Source organism: Anas acuta, chromosome 10 (assembly GCF_963932015.1).
Source record: "Anas acuta chromosome 10, bAnaAcu1.1, whole genome shotgun sequence".
Taxonomy (NCBI): domain Eukaryota; kingdom Metazoa; phylum Chordata; class Aves; order Anseriformes; family Anatidae; genus Anas; species Anas acuta.
Genome location: NC_088988.1, coordinates 2,452,121 through 2,472,689, shown reverse-complemented (window position 1 = coordinate 2,472,689; position 20,569 = coordinate 2,452,121). Strand labels below are relative to the sequence as shown.

At 42.9% G+C, this 20,569-nt stretch overlaps 1 protein-coding gene across 1 annotated transcript in view; it reads right to left on the bottom strand.

Annotated features, from left to right (window-relative positions):
* The window catches only part of ZCCHC14 (zinc finger CCHC-type containing 14), a 52,153-nt gene that overhangs the window by 4,448 nt on the left and 27,136 nt on the right, over positions 1 to 20,569 (bottom strand). Inside the window, exons 3-12 of the mRNA XM_068693792.1 lie at positions 12,880 to 12,953; positions 10,056 to 10,127; positions 9,737 to 9,846; positions 8,032 to 8,126; positions 7,884 to 7,938; positions 6,517 to 6,787; positions 5,044 to 5,135; positions 3,063 to 3,190; positions 2,523 to 2,663; positions 956 to 2,428 (exon numbers count right to left, since the gene is read on the bottom strand). Of these exons, the coding sequence (XP_068549893.1) occupies positions 956 to 2,428; positions 2,523 to 2,663; positions 3,063 to 3,190; positions 5,044 to 5,135; positions 6,517 to 6,787; positions 7,884 to 7,938; positions 8,032 to 8,126; positions 9,737 to 9,846; positions 10,056 to 10,127; positions 12,880 to 12,953 (2,511 nt within the window). The remainder of the gene's footprint in view (positions 1 to 955; positions 2,429 to 2,522; positions 2,664 to 3,062; positions 3,191 to 5,043; positions 5,136 to 6,516; positions 6,788 to 7,883; positions 7,939 to 8,031; positions 8,127 to 9,736; positions 9,847 to 10,055; positions 10,128 to 12,879; positions 12,954 to 20,569) is intronic.

Here is a 20,569-nt window from a genome sequence, read left to right as displayed (position 1 = left end):
CCAACAGAAATGAATTTCAAAGCACAGCTTTACACAGTAAAACCCTCTGGCCTAGGTGCAGTTTTAGGGCTGGCAAAAATTAGTTTGGATAGCAAAAATAGTTTAAATCTGGTCAATTCAATGAAATGCAGCTTTGAAAGACAGCAGACCACGTCTCTGAAGTTCTCTCAGTTCAGATTGCCTGAGTCAGTGTCACTTCTTCCCCACCAGCCATTACCAAAATATTAGACCCAGGAACTCCATTCATTATTTACATTTTCGCACTGCTGCTAATTGCTGCCTCAAAATCAGCCACTTGTTAATTTATAATGATCAAATATTTGAGGTCTTGTCTGCACCGTATAAAAACTAATACAGACGTTTGCTATGGACGTTTGCATGATGTAAAATGGAGCACTTCGGTGCTGTTTGCTCCAGTCAAAGTTCATGTTTAAGTTTGTACCACATGCAAATGCTTTCAAAACAACGAGCCAACCAAAAGAACAAAGAAAAATGGGGCTGCAAAGTGCTCTTGGTAAATTAGCATTCCTCTCTCAGTTGCTTCTCACCCAGAATTAAGGATTTCAAACCTCTGCAGGAGAACCACGTAAGCAATAGGCTATGCAGAATAAATAGGGCTGCAAACTCCTACAGGAGATCTTTCCAAAGGATCTGAACATTTCATTTATCTAACTGCTTTGGGAAGAAAGGAAAGAGGAAACAGAGATGTTCAGTTTGTCAACTTGCTGGGGAACCTGCGATTCTAACCCAAATGACCTGGATTACAAGGTGCAAGCAGCACCAACAGTTCTGCTGCCACCTGTCACCAGAAACACCTTCAGTGTGTGCTCCACCGCTTCGAATGCAGCTCAACAAGGCTTTTTTATGCAAGCAGGTGCAAACTGCAGGAGGATACGACACCGGCACCATCGACATGGGAGCTGCGCCCCGTGCCAGCCCCTCCGCCCGCCGTTACCTTGTCGATTGAAGTCCATCGGAGGCTGTTTGCAGTCCTGAGCTCTGTGCCCGCTGGCCCCACAGTTGTAACAGGAGAGATTCCCATTTTTTTTGTGACTGGAGCCGTTGCTGTTCCCCATCATTCCCTGTGCCTGATAGACCCCTGCCGTCCCTGCCATAAAGTTCTGCATCGGCGGTACCGCAAACGTCGACTGCCCGGCCATCACGGAGTCCGGCGCTATCCCGCTGTTGTAGGCGGTGTGCACCACGGGGAAGGTGGTGCTGCTGTTGTACTGCTGCGTGTTGATGTAGCCGTTACTACACAAGGGGTTGAAGGGCAGAAACGGGAAAGTAAACATGGAAGGGCCCGAGAACGGGTGCTGAAAATAGTTAGCGTAGCTGACGGTCATGCCGCTCGAACCGCAGTTCCCGCTGCAGCCGCAGGAGCTGCACACCATGCACCCCGGCGGCTGCGGCTGCTGCTGCTGGTGGTGATGGTGGTGGTGGTTCTGGTTTGGTACCGGGATGCTCCCTGCTGACCCGCTGCTGCTGCTGCTGCTGCTACTGCTGCTGCTGCTGCTGCTGCTGTAGAAGTTGTTCTCAGCAACGGAGGAGAGCGTGGGGCTGGAGCTGGGCGCGGGGCAGCTGGGCAAATTGGCCATGGTTGCAAACGAGGTGGAGGGGTGGCTGCTGGACGAGGCCGCGTTGCTGTTTGCGCAGAAGCTGCCTTGCATCGGCGCCACCGGCACGCTGCTCATTGCAGAAAAGGCAACTTTGGTGTTGGCTGTGTACAGAGCAGTCCGGGGATTTATTATTGCAGGGGACACCGTTATTTGCATATTACTGGAGCAGGAAGTCTGTCCGGCAATGGCAGAATCAGTAGGAACAGAAGAAGACACCAGGAGTTTGATGGGTGGACGAGCCACATGGAAGACTGTGCTGGATGTTACCGTGGCAGCAGTGCTCGTTTCTACTATCAATCCTGGCTGCTGAGCTGTTTTTATCACTCTGTCCAGAGTCGAAGCGTGTACGACTTTGGTTCGAGGACCGAAGTTAATGGTAGACGTGGGTGAGCTGCTCTCAGCAGCCCCAGAAAGCACTTGCAAGGGCTGATGGGGAGAGGACGCAGCCATTACATCCACTACCGTATTCCCAAAGCTCTTTTCCATTTTTATGCTGCCTCTCGGTCCAGGAGAGACTTTATTCCTTTCTTCTAAAGATAAAAGTGAATGCATAGACGATGAAAGCAGCTTCATGTCTGCATTGCCACGCTCTGATTTATGCACTGAATTCAGCATCCGAATGGGGGTGATATGAGAAGAGGCCGCTGACATCATTTGCATTGGCAGGGGATGGTGACCGGACGGATTGGAGCCTGCATCATTTTGCACTGGTAAGACCTGAGCAGTGGGTCTGGCCGAACTCGAAGTGAAATGATTCAGTAACATGACGGGCTTCTCCTTTTCTGAACCATCTAAGTGGATCTCTAAACCTAGGGACAGAAAATATTGCGTCTATAAATACAACTGCTTCCCTAGGCCACAAGCTGGCCAACACAAGCACCCTCCCTGGCCGTTTCTGCTTACGTCTCTCGTTCTCCTCGGCGCTGTCTGAGCTCTCTTCCCTCGTCTGGATCCCCATGGGGCTGGAAGAAGAGCTGGAGTACTCGGACGAGCTGCCTTCCCGGGGCAGCGGGTGGGCTGGCTGATCCACGTCCACCCGCAGCTCTGCGGATAAAGCGGGTGTGAGCGATCAGGGAATGCAAACAAAAATGGTGAGACCTGCTTGGCACGACCCGGTTACAACTGTCCCACAACACCAGCTAACATATAAAGGTGCACAAGATTTACAGAGACAGGCACTGGCTATGAAGCAGGAGTCTGGAGGTGTTAGCAGTCGCTGACTAGTAGCTAACCATTCACATGGAAGCCACAAAGAGACAATTTTTCTTGCACTCCACATACACAGGAATTGCAGCTTTTGATTGCTCCCTGTTAAGCCAATGGCCTTTTGGAAGACGAAGCTTACGACAGGTTGGTGGAGAAGCAGGAAGAGGATGAGCTTGCTCTTGTACAAGGATGTACTGAGCCCTGCGAGCACAGCACTGTGCTCTGCTCCTTTCTTACCTGCAGCATGGTTGCCACGAATACTCTGGATAGGCCCAACGTGCGTGGTAGGGGGAACCCTCGCCACACCGCTGCTGGTAACTGAAGGAGGTGTTGTGGGGTTTAGGCACCGCTTCTCCGATTTTTCTCTGTAGGGCAACAGAAAAATGTATGAAGACAAAAAACTGACTAAAGGACATCAACTGACCAATCAATTTCTGAATGAAACCGAAGCAGGCAAAGCCCATTAAACAATCTCAAGCAGTTATGCTCATTTCACATGGAAACATTTGGCAATTATCAATCTTGAACTCAGCTGCTTGCCAGCAGTTACTTCAGCCTTTCTGTCATCTGATTATAATGCTAAGGCTTTCCTTTGTTTAAGGTAAAACGTCACAAAATGGTGACTACATTCTATCAGACCTTATGTAGGCATGTCCCAGACACAGCCAGGCACACCAAAATCAAAGAAAAGCCAAATATGATTCAAACCTCTAATGTTGCAAACACAGGAAAATCTAAGACTGGTAAAAAATGTTGTGTAGGAGCTTTGATAAATGGGCACAGATTTGGATTTTTAATTGCTTTTTACGTAACCGCAGCAGCTTCAGAACAAACATTTCCCTCTAAGCAGAGGTATCAAAAACACGGACAATTTCTTCCATCAGTCTCCCCAAGTTGCTGGTAGTATTTCACAGAGCACTGCCTTTCTTTGTATAACCTTCACGACATAAAACAACTGCTGTGCTCATAAAACTGCAACAGCCCTGCCTTTGTCCCAGAAGCGTGTTAGAAGCCCGAATTCTCCAGGCATTCATCTGGCAACGTGCAGCCCTGCTCCAGCAGGCAGCAGAGTCCTGAGCGCCTGCAGCTGCCACAGCTGGCGTGGGTCACCGCAGGACACCGAAAAAGCTCTTGAAGTAGCTGTGCTTCATCCCAGCTGACTGAGAGCCAAAAAATTGTCAGGTCTTAGGAAGAAAAAGTCCTGCTGGGCATCCTGATTTTCTGTGTACGTGTCATCTGGCAACTCCACCTGAACCTGCGAAGTCGACAGCCTGGAGACTTGCCTTCCTGATTCCCTCCCACCCTATGAGGACGCTTCGTTATATCAGCTATTTATTAAAAACCAGACCAAAAAGTACTGAAGAGAGGTTTATGTTCCCAGTAAGTTTGCCTGTCTTTGTCTCTAATAGCAGCAGCCCAATAAAAAATACTGAATCTCCCTCCCACAGGCACGGCTTTGTGTATACCGTCACGGCTGCAGTACTGTTACTAAGAAATATTTATGCACAAATCATTAAATCTGACAAAACATGAGAGGGTTCCATGGGCACAAAGACTTGATAATTACTCGCAGGGAAGAAATGGCAGAGAACGCAAACAACTGAGCAGAGAAACCGAGGGGAAGGGAAAGAAACAGAGCTGAAATCCTGAAGGTGAGAAGGGTGCCGGGCTGTTCTGTGATCCTAAGTTCAGCTTAGGCTATATACAGTCCTCCACCTTCCACTGACATGATTTTGCTCTGAGCTCATAAGACTTTCTAAGGCATGGTTCAAATGGAACTTGACTAAATATAAAATGTGGTTTGTGCATCTGCTTTACAGTATCTGTTAGAGAAGATTTAAAAAATCCTATGTAACTGCATGTATCTTTTGTAAATTATTTCAAAAATGTTCCCCTCCTTAAAGAGCTGTCACCATGCATATTTGTTACAGTTGGGTTGCCATGGCCTCTTAAAATGCAATTTACAAATTCTTTATGTTATCCTTGTACAACCCTGAACAGGCAACAGTAGAACAGTGAGTATAAAATACGGTCTAGTAAACCTCTGCTTCAAGAGCTTTTCAAGCAACTATCGCTACTGTAGATTAAGGGAAAAAAAATCATTATCCATATTTACAGGTGGGAATCCTGGTAGATTTATGGCCTGGAAGAAAAGGCCATTGTAAAACTTTTATTGGATAACTTACAACCTTAATAAAACAATTTTTTCCCCACTTACTTTTCCAACTCTAGCTGGGTCTTGAGCTTCTTCTTTGCTCCCATAGTGAGCGATTCAAACTTATTCAGGTCTTCCTCTGTAAGACTCAAAAACTTGGAAAGAAAAACATGTGGTTAGTTTTACAGCCTGATATATTCTTATTTACAATTTTCAGTAATCATCAAGTCTGAAAAGCAGCTTTAAAGCCATTTATAATCTATGTTAATTTAAGGAAACTCAAGTCCAGTTTTAAATTATAGAATTAGTGTAGAATAAAAGTGTGGGGGACTTGAATAAAAGAAAGAACATCTGCAGGTTAAATTTAATTAGGTACGTGCTTATAGTAACTATTCACTATAAAGACAAAACAATCTGCATACTTATGAAAATAGGACTTTGTGCTATATATGAGTGTAAGGATCTAGTTCTCTTAAAACTCACTCTAGTTTTCCCAGTTATGTCAGTTAAAACAGGAATCAATGTGCAATCATCTCTTCGGTTTATTTGAAAATACACTCTGAAGTTAATTTTATAATAAAATATATAGAATAAATCAATATATACATTTATGATATAAATAAAAATTAAAGCCAGCAAAGTAGGCATAATTATATATGCTTTCATTTAAATGGGAAAATGCCAGCACACTAAAATATCCATACTTTTCCTACTTGATTGAAGAAAAAAGCACAGTATATATTCCCTCACATAATGAAGAACATCAAACCAGAAAACTCTGGTAAGAGATTATAGTTAAACACACACACCATACTATAACCTTCACAAAGCTCTCTCAATTTCGACCTGACTCAACCTAAGCACTTTGTCCACCGGAGGGCGTTCAAGGCTAAAATACAGTAAGAGGACATGAATCTTAACCAGCCCTTACAGCTGGAGCTGGATAAATACTGTAACAGTACTTGTAACTGTTCAGTTAAAATCCAGCAGACATTAGGATCTTTCAGGAGTCTTACTATGCAAATAAATAAAAGTTTATTTTTCCAAAAGATTTTTGCCGAAAAAAACTTAGCATTCACTTGCAGGTACACACCCACATCAATATTCATGTCAGAAGTCTCTCTGGATTTATTTTGAAAAAGAACGATAACCAAATATTTTTGGGAAAAAAAAAAACAGTGAAGAAGCAGAAAAAACACACAAAAAACAACAGATTTTTGTTACTGCACATCAAAGGGATGAACAGGGAGCCAAAGCAGAGCCCCTAAGTCAGCACGCAATTGGATCTTCAAGCATTCAATAAAGAATTCTGAAATACAGCAGCTGTCTAACATCTCAGGCCCTGGGCACCACGCCGATCAAAAATAGGAAGAAGTATTTCATCACAATATGACTGCTTCGAGAGACTGCAAACCTTCACAGCATTTGCTGGTAACTGCTGCGATTCTCAACGCAGATGTTCACTGCCTCTCCTTCCACACTACAGAATATAAGTTAAAAGCTGATTCCCTTTTTTTACCCAACACACAGCCCTACCTTTTCCATCGTGAGCTGTTTGAAGACAGGATAGTATTTGTGCAAGCGCAGTTTCCTGAGCCAGTCTAAGATCCCGTTTTGTTCCTGTGTCTGAGGGGTCTGTGGACTGGAAGACATTAACATGGGTGAAGAGGAGTCCATCTGGTTGCGATAGGCCAGTGATGAGCCAGTACCTCCTGAATGGGAACAGTGGGGTAGTGCAACGGGGGCAGCAGCTGGGTGCTGGACATGATTCTGAGAAGACTGAATGCCAGCCACGCCACATACAGGTCTGCAAAACAGAAGCAGAATTTGATTTAACACATTGAATCTTCGTTCAGCTACTTTGGCAATATAAATCTACCACTTGCAAGAGTTCTGGTACAACCTGTGCTGTTCAATCCAAGTTAAAGGTTTGTAACTATGCTGTACAACAGCAGAATAAAAGCAGTGAAGTCTATTACAAACATTAAAAGCTTAGCACATTTCCTTCCATATTCCTAAATGGTACATGTTCTACCACCTGTGATTGAAAAAAAAAAGGTCTAGAAAGAATGGCCATGGTTCGGCTTTCAATTATTAGAAAGAAGACCAAATCTTATATATGGAATTGTTTTTTTTTTTAACATGTGGATGTGGCTAAATAACCCACAATGCTGGCTCCTTGATGTGTTCTCTGTTTTTTTGTTGGAGAAAATGAAAATTGCCTCTTAAAAGAATGAGTAGGGTTCTGAGTTTCCTAACAAAAGGCTAGAATATTTCTCTTCCTCTTTTCCCAAGTCTGACTTGGAAGAGGTCACTCTCCTTTCTCCCTCTGGCAGAAAAACTGCTATACAAGGAAACGTTTAAATGTGCTGTAGACAGAGATGCTCTACTCTCCCTTTGTCCATGAATATTCACTCTAGGGATGACCAGATCTGTGCCTACAATTCAACAATCATCACTCCTTTTAAATGCATGATTGAGACCATTACGACTTACGTAGTAAGCAGCAGATCACAGAAAAGTCATCCATCATTGCAGCTCAACGTTGAAGTGCTGACGCCAATTATTAGTTTAAAACATTCTGAGAAACACTGCTCAGAACGTGTTCGTAGATTGAACCACCATCAGGAATCCTGCAATCATCTGATCTAATCTCTCAGGTAATGCTGGCCAAAAGGCTTCTCTACGTTCGTCTTTGAACACACACATTTCTTAAGATGAGAGAGCCACTGCTGATTTCAAAACTCTTTTGGGCTGACCACACGCTAAGGATAGAATTTCTGACAGTCTTCTACAGCTGACTATAAAAGCTCAAATAAATCTCCAAGGGAAGACAAATAATTACTAATAGAACAGGTTTTTACAACTAAACAGAATGAACATAGTCAAAATAAACATTTCACCTTCCAGATGTTCCCAGCGTAGTTCCTACTTTATAAAGGGAGGGGTTGCCAGGATCTAAAAACAAGGAATTGAAGTTAAAAATAATATCGAGTTATGAAATGAATATCAGTAAAAAAAAATAAAAATAAAATCTTTTTTAAAACTTACTTGAACTCTGAAGTTGCTGTGAAGGAGATGAAGTGCTGAAAAACTTTCTAACGTGGTCGTTTTTCACCACATGGGAAGGTAATGGTGCCAAATACCTGCATGTTCATCAAAAACAAATAAAACCCCATTTTGTTATAATTGATTTCCAGCTGTCTATTTAATCTTATGACATGCACATGAAATTTTGAAATTGATGCTAAGGAACATAAAAGCCCTTTCAAATTAACGTGAAATTCTGTCTCAAAGCAGCCTTGGAACACACACAGATCCTTATCCTTAAAACTTCTTACACCCATGTCACCGTTTTGTGTTTCTTTCCCTCTGTTTAATGTTTCAGTCAAATATGCTTAATTTAGAATTACATCTGACTGGAACACTCAAGACACGTTTCTAAGTACAAACGTGAAAATTTCCTTTCAAAAACCTGAAACCAAAGACCAGAAAATATAGACGTATCTACGGTTATTTAATTTTCTCCTCCTCGAAATAAACAGCAGATGTAGATTCTGGCAGTGCAGAGGAAAAAGGCTCTAAAACTTATGTCACATTTTCCCTGGGATTGCTGTGCTTCTTCTGGGGAGAAAAAAAAGGCAGTTTCCCAAAACTTTGTAATGTATGAAGTGTCTTCTGTCAACGTGACTAGCTTTCTTATTGTTATGCAAGCTTGATTGTCTTTTTCCAAGCCTTCCATAGATTTGCAAATGTATAAAGAGGTGTCAAAATAGAGATCATTTTGACTGTACTTTGGATTTCTCAATTTTAAAGCCTTTGAGTAAAAAATTAATTCAACTATAGACACATGAATGTGCTTTCCACCTTGAAAAATCCCAGTTCCTTTCTGAATCTTTCAAATATGCAGCACTGAGCAAAACAGCTTCTTTTTCTGCTCCACAGACAGCCGTTGCTGTGTAAACGCAGATTGCTGCTCTATTAACCTAGATTTGTAGAGACTGTTGCTAGCTAAACAGCAGCAGCAGCGACATGCTTTCCCTCTTACCCTACCAAATTCTCCTCGGTAAGCTGTGATTCTCGAAGCGCAGAGCGGATTGTTTGAAATGTGAACGCTGTTTGCCATGAAAAATAATCTAGGCATGCACCTGCTGGCTCTCACTAGAGAAAAATAGCCACTGGGGCTCTACCCGTGGTGGACAAAAGTCTGTCTGGATGTAGGAAAATAGGTGTTTAGCAGAAGCTCTAATAAAAGTTGATTAGTATTTTAATACGTCATTTCATATTTACTATAGGTAAAGACAGTTGTAGCTGCAAATACCTTCAGTCTTTTGAATTCTCCCAGCAAAACTATTTCAGGATTTTAAAAAGAGAGAACCGATGTGAACTGCCACAGATGGGGTTTTTTAAAATGGTGTTTTAGATTAGATAATAGCCAGGTGATTTGTGGTAATGTACGGAGGTACCATGTAGCGCTTTGGAAATTTCTGTTAATGACTTCCAACAATTTAATGGCCATTACAAATATACACAAGGCATTTTATAAAAGCATATCTACCTTTCTGAAACAGAAGGAAAACAAACACAATGACAATCTCAAACATTGGTAAAACATCAAGAAATAATGTTGAAGATCAAGGCCTAATTTCTTCAGAGTAATTCAGAATATCAGTGCAATATATCTATTTTTTGTTTCTTTCTTCCATTTGGTGAAAAAAGTCACATATCAAGATGAAAACCAAACAAAGCAGCATACCTAAGGTCCGATTCCAGGTCCATGTGGTTCCGTTCTAGGTAAAATGAATCTGGACCAGCTAGGCAAGGAATGAATTTCTCCAAGTTTTCATCTGGATATAGCTGAGACAGCTAAAGGTGGAGGATATTAAAAATAGTAAGTGAAAAGGAGACTCATTACTCGGATGAGATACAAGGCACAGCAATTTAGAAGTCAAATGTTTTATGGCATTCAACTTATCTGTATTATTTCAGCACATTTTCGAAAATGTCTCTGAATGAAATTACATATTCAGACAAAACATTGCTTCGTTTCAAAGCGTTGCTCGTATTGCCTTTACCTTTGAAATAAATTCAGTCACTTCAGTGGATGATTTGGTTACCAACGTCACTGAAGAATCAGACCACAGGACCTGGAGGAGTAAAAAAAATCCAGTTTAGTAACTAGCAGTCAGGGATTTCAGTCTGCTTTCAGAAGATCCCTAACGGGCATCAGATGACTGCCACAGGCTGCAAGAAACATCCCTGTTGCTCTGACATCAGCGAGGAAAAACTTTCTGTGCACAAGTAACTATTACTCAGTCCTCCCTCGCTGCCCAAGGCGCGCTGTTATTACACTTAACAACTACTCTGAATTCTTAAAAAAGCACTTTGGAGTTTACACAGCCCCGGCACGCTGCAGACATCCAGCATTAAAACAGACTGCTCGCTAATGGAACTTTTTTTCCTTGTGATGGTTACAGAAAACAGCTGCTTCGGGTGAGCTGATGGGCAACATGAGCAACTCATTGCAACAGTGCCTACCTAGAGCTAACCTACTCCATATCCTATGAAGAATTGAAGGTGGCAGCAAACCATCCTGCTGTCAAAAAGCAAAACTTTTAGCACAAAACCTGGAGTTACTTAGCTATGTTTTTCGGACAGCACCATTTTGTACAAGCCCTAGCAAAAGGAAGCAGTTCGGTATCTCTTCCTGTAGGCTCCCTGCGTTAAATCATCGCATTCTTCAATGCAGAGGCATTTATTGGGTCGTGGGTTATTAATACGAGCCAAAATTCGCGGCTTTTTGGCACGAAGACGGTCGGATGCAAGTGGCCAGCATTGCTAGCAAACTAGCAAGCCCCCTCAACCGTAATATCCCCAATTCAAAGGGTTTGGCAGGTACTCGAGTCTTCAGCAGCTACATATGGGAAGAAGCTGGGTTTATGTGTTTGAGAAGCAGGAAGCCATCTTCTCACATGACGCTAGTCTCAATGACAACTGAAAACATACACACAGTTTTTCCAGCCTCCAGAATGCAGCCAAAAAGACTGGTGAGAGGATTTCAAAATAGATTACATAATGGAGGAATTTCCTCTCTGCAGAGCTGTTACACAAAAGTAAAGAAAAAAGAAAAGAAGAAAGAAAACTTGAGCAGTTTCTGGTTTTGCAAAGCCTTTTCTCCTCATTTTTTTAAGGTTTGCGATGAATTAATACGTTTTTAAGATTGGTGAGAAGCTTCAGGAAATACAGGAGATATTTCTCTTCCCTTCTAGTTTTGTAAAAACCTGACATTTGTTAGAAGTGGTGTTTTGCTATCTTGTTATAACTTCCAATACTTACAAAACAATAACATGAGCTGTAAATCCAGGGAACAACAGCAACGCCAAGAAAGGCTGAAAACTGCTCTATCTATTGACTTCTGGTCCCAAGCTCCTCAACAAAACATTTAGCAGTTAGGTTTCTAACCAAGCAAGGAGCAATTTATTAGCTCAGCCAAACTATGGACGGCTCTTTTAGTTACAAGCCGTCGAGTGAAATGTTGTCACCGATAAAAGTCATTTCTGGTATTTATAGAAGAATTTATGATAGGAAAAGACGTTCGACAAAGTATGAGTATGCAACTGGAGTCCAGACGATGACATCGTTCAGAAGGATGTTAAAAAAAATCAAAAACCCTTTCTAATATTGATGACATTTGGACCAGTCACAGTCATTGAGACAAGCAGAGGTTAATGCTGTCAACATCACACGAAGACGCCAAACGGGCGCTCTGGCTTGGGTCTCAGTTTGAAAGAAACTTTTCTTTTTAGTGAAAGTTGTAGATAATTGAAATTCTACTGTCCTTTTTCTTTCAGGTTTTCCCTTTCTCACCAACTGTTTGGCTTTGATGCCTCATTAAGTAAGCCAAAGACATTTTCTGGGCTTTGCGTTCTGAATTTTGGAATACGTTCTTCAGACTGGAGGGGACAAAAGCATTTTGTCATTCTTTCTTGACAGCTCTCTGCTACGAACACAGGGTTTCACTGAATGAAATCATAGGCCCACAGGAACCATGAGCAACGACTGAAGCCCCAAAAGCTGCGTCAAAAAGGGGAAAAGCCACTTCTCCTAGCAGCCTGTGGCTAACCACTCTCATTCCAGCAGAACTATTCTCATTTCCAGTCTGAATTCGTCTGGCTTCAATTTTCAGACAACGGTTCCTGTTATGCTTTTTTTTTTTTTTTTCTGCTACATTAACAACTCCTTTACCATAAAATATTTTTTTCCCTTTGAAAACACTCTTCTATGATGCTCAAGTCATCTTTCGGTGGAATTCTTTAAGTCTCTCGCTGCATGGCATTTTCCTCAAGCCTTGAATAATTTCCATAGCTATTTTCTGTACTCTACAACACCCCTTTTAAAACCAGCAACGTCTGAAACATATGCCACAGTCTCACACTCCCCTCGCTGCTGAATACGGAGATAAATGGTCATTCTGCCTCTGTTCCCATACACACACAACTGCCCTGAGTGCCTGACTTCTCTCGTTTGTCCAGATTAAGACTCACATTCTTGTTAGCTTCTACATTCCAGGACACAGATACCATTTTCTGCAAGTGTGGCGTGATTTTTTCCTAAAAATATACATTTGCCACAACTGGCTGCATTAGAGTGATTTATATCTTTGCCTGTGTCCCACTTACCAGTCAATCTCTGCGACATCTACATATGCTAATCAACAGCAATTTATGACTACTTACAAATCACTGATTAAAAAAAAATGACTAAGCACCTATCCTTGAGGACCAATTTCTGGGATCTAACAATGTTTGAGAATTGCTTTAACTCCTTTTTAAGTGTTATCCTCCCTTCTTTCAAAGGAAAAAAAAATTAAAAATCCCAAAAACAATCAGCAGAACTTACCTCAAAGGAATATTCAACATTTCTCTCATTCTTCTTGTGTGCCAGTCCCTTTAGCTCCACTTTTTCAACACTCACTGCGGAAAAGCAAAGAGATAAGAAGGATGAGGAGGATGTTTTTAGCTGCATGCAGAAGGGATTATTCGAGCTAGGGCCAGAACTCGGCTGGCGGCAGTGCTTCAGGTGCACACTGGAGGGCAGATAGGGAAGGTGATACCCAATGAACCTGCTTTCCATTCCAGCTTTAGGAAGGCTTAATTTCCACCACCACCCAAACAATAGACCAAGTGCAAAGCTCTTCATTTCCTCCTGGCCGTATGACAGCACTCACTGGCACGCCACCAGACCCGACACAAGGGGATGGGTTTGTCTGAGCAACGTCACGTAGCAAACAGCATCCCGCTACGGGGAACCTGACGCATGGCCGGCAAAAACCGTGTTTTCAGGGGCTGGTTTTACAAGTTTAGTGCTTTTTTATTGCTCCGTTGACATCAGGGCTCCTCCTTGAGTGCAGGTTGACGGGAAACTTCGGCCTCAATTATTGCTATTTGTGGAAGTTGTAAGCAAAGCCAGGATCTTCCAGAGGGCAGGGCTGCACAGCCCAGACCCCGCTGCCTCCATCTCCACGTGTGTGCAGCCTTTACAGACACAGCCCTCGGCGTCAGGTCTTTGAAATGCCACCTCCTCGCAGCCTCTCATTCCCCACACACATCAAAGCTCTCACCATGCTAACCATTATCAAGGTTATTTCACCGCCTTTCTGCTGCTCCTGTAATTTCTCCTGTCTCGTGCCTGCACCCGTGGGGATACACATATTATTATTATTATTTTTTTCATAAAATCTCAATTGCATTGGCTTCAAAATTCAAAAGCAATTAGACAAAACCAGTCATGGGAACGTTAGCTGCCAACAACAGGTGCCGGGAGGGCCGCACGCTGTGCGCGTTACATTTCCATGCAGCAGTTCAAAGGAGCGAAAGCCAGAGCCTGACATTTTGTTTCTGGGGAACTACAATTGACAACGTTTTTACTTGTTTTCAAGACTATTTATACATTATGTCACCTGTATGACTCAGAGGTATGTTTATCACATGTATCTTTCTCTTCCCTGATAACAGAAGCAGCCTACTCCCAAGGCCAAGGCGGCTCAATCTCCAACCTGGGGCTCGATTTTCCTCCCCGTGAAATAATCCCAAGGCTTTACCTCGTCCATTTAAACTTTTTTGTTGTGTTTTGTCATTTAAAAACATTACCACATAGCTCTTGGCTGTTTAACCGACCTCCTCCTTGAGTTTTATTTATTTGCAGTTAAAATCTTAAGAACTACCAAGTTTTAAATAGATGTGCAGATGTTGATGCTGCTCTTTGATACCCAGAATTAGCACTCCCTTTAGGATCCTCAGCCATTCCTTCTTCATCTAATTCCCAATTACAATGACACAAATCCCTATGCTTACAAAGAATGGCAATTTACTACTTACTACTTTCTCCTCTATCTTATCCTTTTTGTTGAGATTTGCTCCCCTTAAAGCTTTCAGTGGATTCCTCTGGCGTTTCCGAGCTGCTTTCACAGTACTACCACGCTGCTACACCGCACGCTCAGCACCACGGGAACACGTCTGCTGCATGCCAGATACCGATGAGCTATCTGGACAGCACGGAGATTTAAGCATGCACATAGTTCAGAGGTTTTCCTGCAATTTTAAGAAAAATCTACACCTCAATATACTGATTTAAGAGAATTCAGGGCACCCTTAATTGTGATGACAGTTAAAATATAACAAATAGCGATTGGGATATGCATTTTGGGGTTATAATTAGAGAGAAATGGTAGGGTGGATGTTGTGTGGGGTATCACCGTGCTGCTGGTGAAACTGCTGAAGGACGAGCAAGGAAGTGAAATGTCAAAAGACTGGCATCAACTGCAGCAAAGTATGCTTTGGAGTAGGACAAAGAAAGCCAGGAAGGTGGCAAACGTTACTCAGCATTTGCCAGTTACAGTAAATCCAGTGTTGCTTTATTGAAACTTTTTTATTATTTGTATTTTCTACAGTTTCCAAACACCATCTCTTTTATCTATTCATTACTCCTCTACAGTAATTCAAGCAACGCAGGATTACCTCCCAATATAAAATGGAGCTATTTCTGGTTTACTCTGTGGGTTAATAACAAACTTTAACTCAACTCCTAGATTTTGTTGTGCTGATGGTTACGTGACCTCTTCGTGCTAAAGTTCTGCCTGAGCTTACCCAGTTAATATCATCTGCTGCAGTGAGTTTATCCTCTGGAAAATGATTGCAATTAGCAAGGTGAAGCATTAGGTACACGTTTCTGCAGTGACCCTGCACTGAATCTTGTACGATGAGGTCTGCTCCACAGCATGAAATGTAGTTCACTGTGCAGCTGCAACGTGCTGCTAGGGACAATTGTCCAAACTGTTCCTAATGACCTGCAAAAATGCCCCAAGTAGCTAATGATACGAAATGTATAATTAGTCTTACAATTAAGTGTTCACTTAATTTGTTATTGGATGTTTTTGTTATGTGGGCTCTTGATTTTATTTATTTTTTATTATTTAACTGGTGGTTGATTTTATTAAATAGCCTTTCTAAACTTACCATGCAGCTTAACTTTATTCAGAACAATCAATCACACAAAACTCAGGAAGAAAAAGCTGCCATGTACCCAGCAGGAGCCGGTGGATTTTAAATTTGCTGTCTAACAAATTGTCTAAAAATGGAAAAAAAAAAGGAAACATTTTTACTGTATTCATTTCAAAACCATGGGAAACTGCGCAAAGAGCTGACTCTACCCAATGTCACTGTAAATGATTCCACGACCAGAAAAACCAAAGAGACTTCAGGACCCAAAAGGCTGGTGTATTTTCAGGATGCTGAATTCAGCAAGGCTCAAGCTTCCCCATCCAAGGTATAAAAAAACAGTCGATATTTCTATTTCAGGAGATAGCCAGGGCAAGCATGTTTGCACTACCTTAAATCCAAGCTTCTGGTCTGGAAATAATCACAGGGAACTCATTCATGAATACCAGGGGTCCACTCTCACATCAGGTGTTGGGCACGGGGCAGGAACCAGCCAGAGCAGCTTGGAAGGGTGTCTGCTGTCATGCTAGGGGATCTGTGGGGGGCATACCTTCCTTTCTGTCTGCTCCTTTCCACCAGCACTTCCCTATAAAATGAGCTAACAGAAGTGCCTGTGTGTGTGTGGATGCATCTCACCCACTGCAAGGCTTTCTGACCTGCTGGAGGAAGGGGGCACAGAAGACTTTGGGATGGAGCTAAATCCACAATTATCTGGGAAACTACAACAGGCACATAAAACAGATTTGGATGAAGTCACAAACGAAACACAAAAGGGATAAAAAAAAGACAAAGGAGGTTTGCAGGAGGTGCAGGAGGGGCTCCCATCGAGGCTGTGGCTGCGTACAACTTCTGTGGTCTCATTCAGAAGAGCGCAGAGTACAGGGACATACCCACACAGCCCTTCCCACATACTCACAGTTACTCAAAATCTAATTTTGAACTACACAAACCTTTGTCTTTTCCTGAACTCTGCTTTGAAAGGGCAGCCGACAGAATGAAACATCTTCATTCTCTAGCAGAGATTTCCTGCAATCAAATTTCCTCGGGCGTTTGGGGGGAGATTGTTTTACTTTGCTACTTTCCTCTGAACACAAATGAGAAATGTTCTTCGTGTGGCTATCAACTGCACCCAGAATTGCATCAGTTACTGAAGCTTGCATTCGAAATGCTATCGCCGAGGCCAAAGCAAATACCGCTCTGCGATTACGTCCACATCCTTTACACTTGGTTATGATGCAGTGGGAATCATGTCACACAGCCAGGTCCTGCCAGCACAGCTGTTAACACAGCCAGGGAGATAAGACAGGAGCTTCCCAGCTCACGAGGGCTTGCAGGGTGGCCACAAATCTGGAAAGCCCAGGACCCGAGGAGATGCTGCATTGCCATGCTCCAGTTTCTACCACACCACAGCCTGCAAGAGAAAAGATCTCTGCCACCAGCTCCCAGCCACGTCTTGAGGAGCCCTCCAGAATCGTGACCACGCCGTTGCTTGTTGAGGTATGCTACTGATTGTCAGTGCAAGCAGGCTAAGCAGCAGCACACCACAATTTGGATGACTTGGGTCCCAAGGAAGTTAAAACAAACGTCAGCATCGCAACCTCCCCTTCCCCAGCTCATCCAGTTTGAGACTGGAGCAATACAGGGCAGGAGCAGACTGAGGGGGTATATAGCCCACCATTTCTCAGACTCTTACTCTACATCTGTACCCACATACTCCAACTTTGTATGCTAACACACAACAAAATGGAGGTAAACTACATGACAGTTTATAAAAGCTCAGCTTGGATCTTAACGGCCGCTCCTCCATGGTATGGGTATGATTCCCAAGTCTTTCCACCTTTCCAAAGGGTATTTTTCCCTTGTACCACACATTCCAGGTGAAACAGATCCAAGATGTCTGAAGACATTTTATTTAGTTCTGTTTTCCTGAGACTTTTACCCCATTTGGCTGCAGGTTAGTGTACCATCATCTGATCAGCTGAATGCTCCCACGAAGGCAGAAATCCAGCCGCCTCCTTCCCCCCGCAGACCCCGTACCAAACCTCAGCTTTAGGACTCCAGTCCCTGCTGGCCTCTCTCTCTGCGAGGGTGATCTCAGCCCTTCTCCTCCCCAGGCAGCAGCTACACGGAGGGGAAAGGGATTCAGGCGCTGTAGGATTAGCCGGGCACTCCTAGCAGGTCAAGGACAGCATGAAACAGGCAGTGGACATGGGCAAGAGCTGAGAAAATGTGAGCTTAGAAGTCACCTTGGTAGTCCTTTATAGGGATATTCCATTGTAGGGGTGTTGGTATCTGTACCACCCTTTTTAAAAACTTCTGAAGAATGCCACTTAATAGGTAAAAGGACCAGACAGATTGTCTCAATCCACACTAAGAGGAGTTCCACCCCAAAAAGGAGATAAATTCAACAGAATCACAGGTGTTGATTTAAAGCTAACTCATTTTAATACCCAGTATTTCAGCACTAACCCCAGCGCTCCAGGATGAGTAACTGGGTTAAAGACATCGAAACCCCTAGGAAGACTTTACTACACTCTGCAAGCGATTTCTGTTCCGTACATAAACAGCTCCTTGTTTGCCTTTACTAAATCACTGCATGTAGGTTGAGTTCATGCGGTGCAAAGGTAAGCATTGTTCTCTGGAATTCAGATGGTAAAATTTAACTGTCAAGAGACCGGGTTGAGCCCAGGCAGCTCTCAAAATATGATACTTGAAAAAAAAAAAAAAAAAAGTCTACAAAATTAAACAGGAAAAAATCATAAATAACCTACATGTTGTGTTATATAGGCAGCCAAGTAGCTAATCCTAACCGGTGCTTCTGCACCTACAGGTTTATTTTCATTGATTAAGTTCTCTTATGGAAAGAAGAAAAAAACAAACAACAAAACATTGAATTTTTGCTGAGAAGTTCTATCTAAAACCAACAACTAGTAAAATTCATTCTACATCCTTATTTATACAGAAGTGGTAACCAAAAATGCAACACCAAGAGTTTCACATGCCATCTCCTCTTGTTTTTCGAAAATAAAGCAATGCCTCTGAAAGCAGAGTTACTCAAGTTACTGTTGCTCATGAGACAAAGTAATCCCAAGAGACTCCACAAAAACTCGGATCTAAAACCCACGAAGCTTCCTTACCCAATCCACAAAGCCACCAGTATTTACTCTCATACATACACGGGCAAAAGCGAGGGGAAAGCAGGGGAAAGAGCTGAGCTGTTTGCTAGTTGCACAACATTTCTGGCAACGAGGCAGACGAAACGAGGTGATACAACTGATCGATTGAATGGGAGCTGAGAAACTGCTCACAAGTATCAGCGTAAGAGGGCATTTTCTCTGCTTTTTCCCTGAAAGCTTCCTGCCTTCGCAGATCTGATCTTTTGGAAAGCTTTTTGCCTAGGCTGTGATGGAGCAGGAAAAAACTAAGATACATTCTGCCTCTCACCAGCAAATCCATTGATCGTCTTCTGCAACAAGCACGCAAGACTAAGCTTCCTAATCAACTAAATGCATTTTATTTCACTTGCCTCCTACCTCTCAGCGCTTAAATTATGCATTAAGTACAATGCTGCAGGCCCAAAGAGCACCTGCAGAATCAAACGTTAGATTTTCAAAGCACATATAGCAACTGCTGGCCCCAGTCTGTAAGATGAACAGCAAACAGCAAACTGGAACTGGGGAGAAGGGAGCAAAGTAACCCAGGTGTTGGCCAGCATCGTTCTGCTATTTGTGTGCCCCAGAACTTCACGTTGGGTCAGTCTCATGTTTATTTAACACAAGCCCTTTCAACAAATTGGAGTACTACAGCTTGAAATGGTTCTGTCCTTAAAGGTAAGGAAGAGCTGGTGTTGTAGATCTGTCTGAAACGTCTCCAGAGGAAGGCTGAAGGAAGGGAGGGTGTCCCGGAGCGTCCCTCAGCTTTTGGGCTGGGACCTAGCCAGCTGTGAATCACCAGGCACTAAGAGGATGACACAGAAACCATTCAGCCTGAACTTTGGTCTGTTCAGCAGCCAGCAAGAGCACACCTTGCACCGCTTCATGACACATTAACCATCCCTCCTAAGACATCCAATCTGCATCAAAACATCGACGGGCCAGAGTGCAAATCACGCAGCGAGGAGATGCAAAGCAAGGTCTGTACTTACAGCTGCTCTGCTCCCGGGGAGGGAAAGGCCACGAAGAGGCAGGTTATATGCTGTGTTCTTCAAATGCAAGTACATTAAACAATTAAAAAGCATCAAGAGTTGAATTTAACTTAAGTGACAGGCGCACATCACTCAGCTTGTCTATTTATAGCTATACCAGGGGGAAAGCTGCTGCCATCTGAGAGCATCGAGACCCGCTCCGAGTATTCCTTGGAAGTGAGGGAAGACATAAGAAAACGAATGCTTCTCTTCGAAGAATGATCTTTACTATTTCTAGAAAAAAATCAAATGTGGAAAAGGGTGAAGCAATTCTCTGTAGTTAACTACCCTGATCTGTCACATAGGATCGACCTTTCGTTATCATTTTTGCACTGAGAGACATGAGGCACCTCGCTCTCAGAACTCATCAGTGTTGTTTATTAAGAGGTTAGCCTGTTCCCACATAATGCAGCAGTTAGGGATTAAGAAAACATCATCTGAAGAGATATAATAGGGACACTTCAGGGATCCCAAAGCCTTTATGCAAGCATAAAGCCCCTTCTTACTGAGAAAGATCTAAATCGAACCATCCGTTGCATCCAGTTTACATCCCTTCTCCAGAAGAATGCTGAAGACCAGTGGCTGATATGAAAGCACAACAAGGTTTTTATTTTGTCCCAGATCAGGTACCTTCAAGCTTCTGTGAAGTCTGAACTGTCCAGAAAATCAAAGGCTATCCCAGCAAGACCAGTGCATTTACAGTACTGACACCTAGCAATGACCACAGCAATGCAAACATCATTGAAAACACTACTGAAAGTCAAACCTTTCCTTGAGACTTCTATTACAAGGCCTCCCTGGATATCATTACCTGGGAGAACTGCTTCAGCAGATAAACACCAAGCCATAATGCTTTCTTCAAGCTGAACTTGGGATAAATATAGTTTCATCAACAGCATTTAATCTAAAC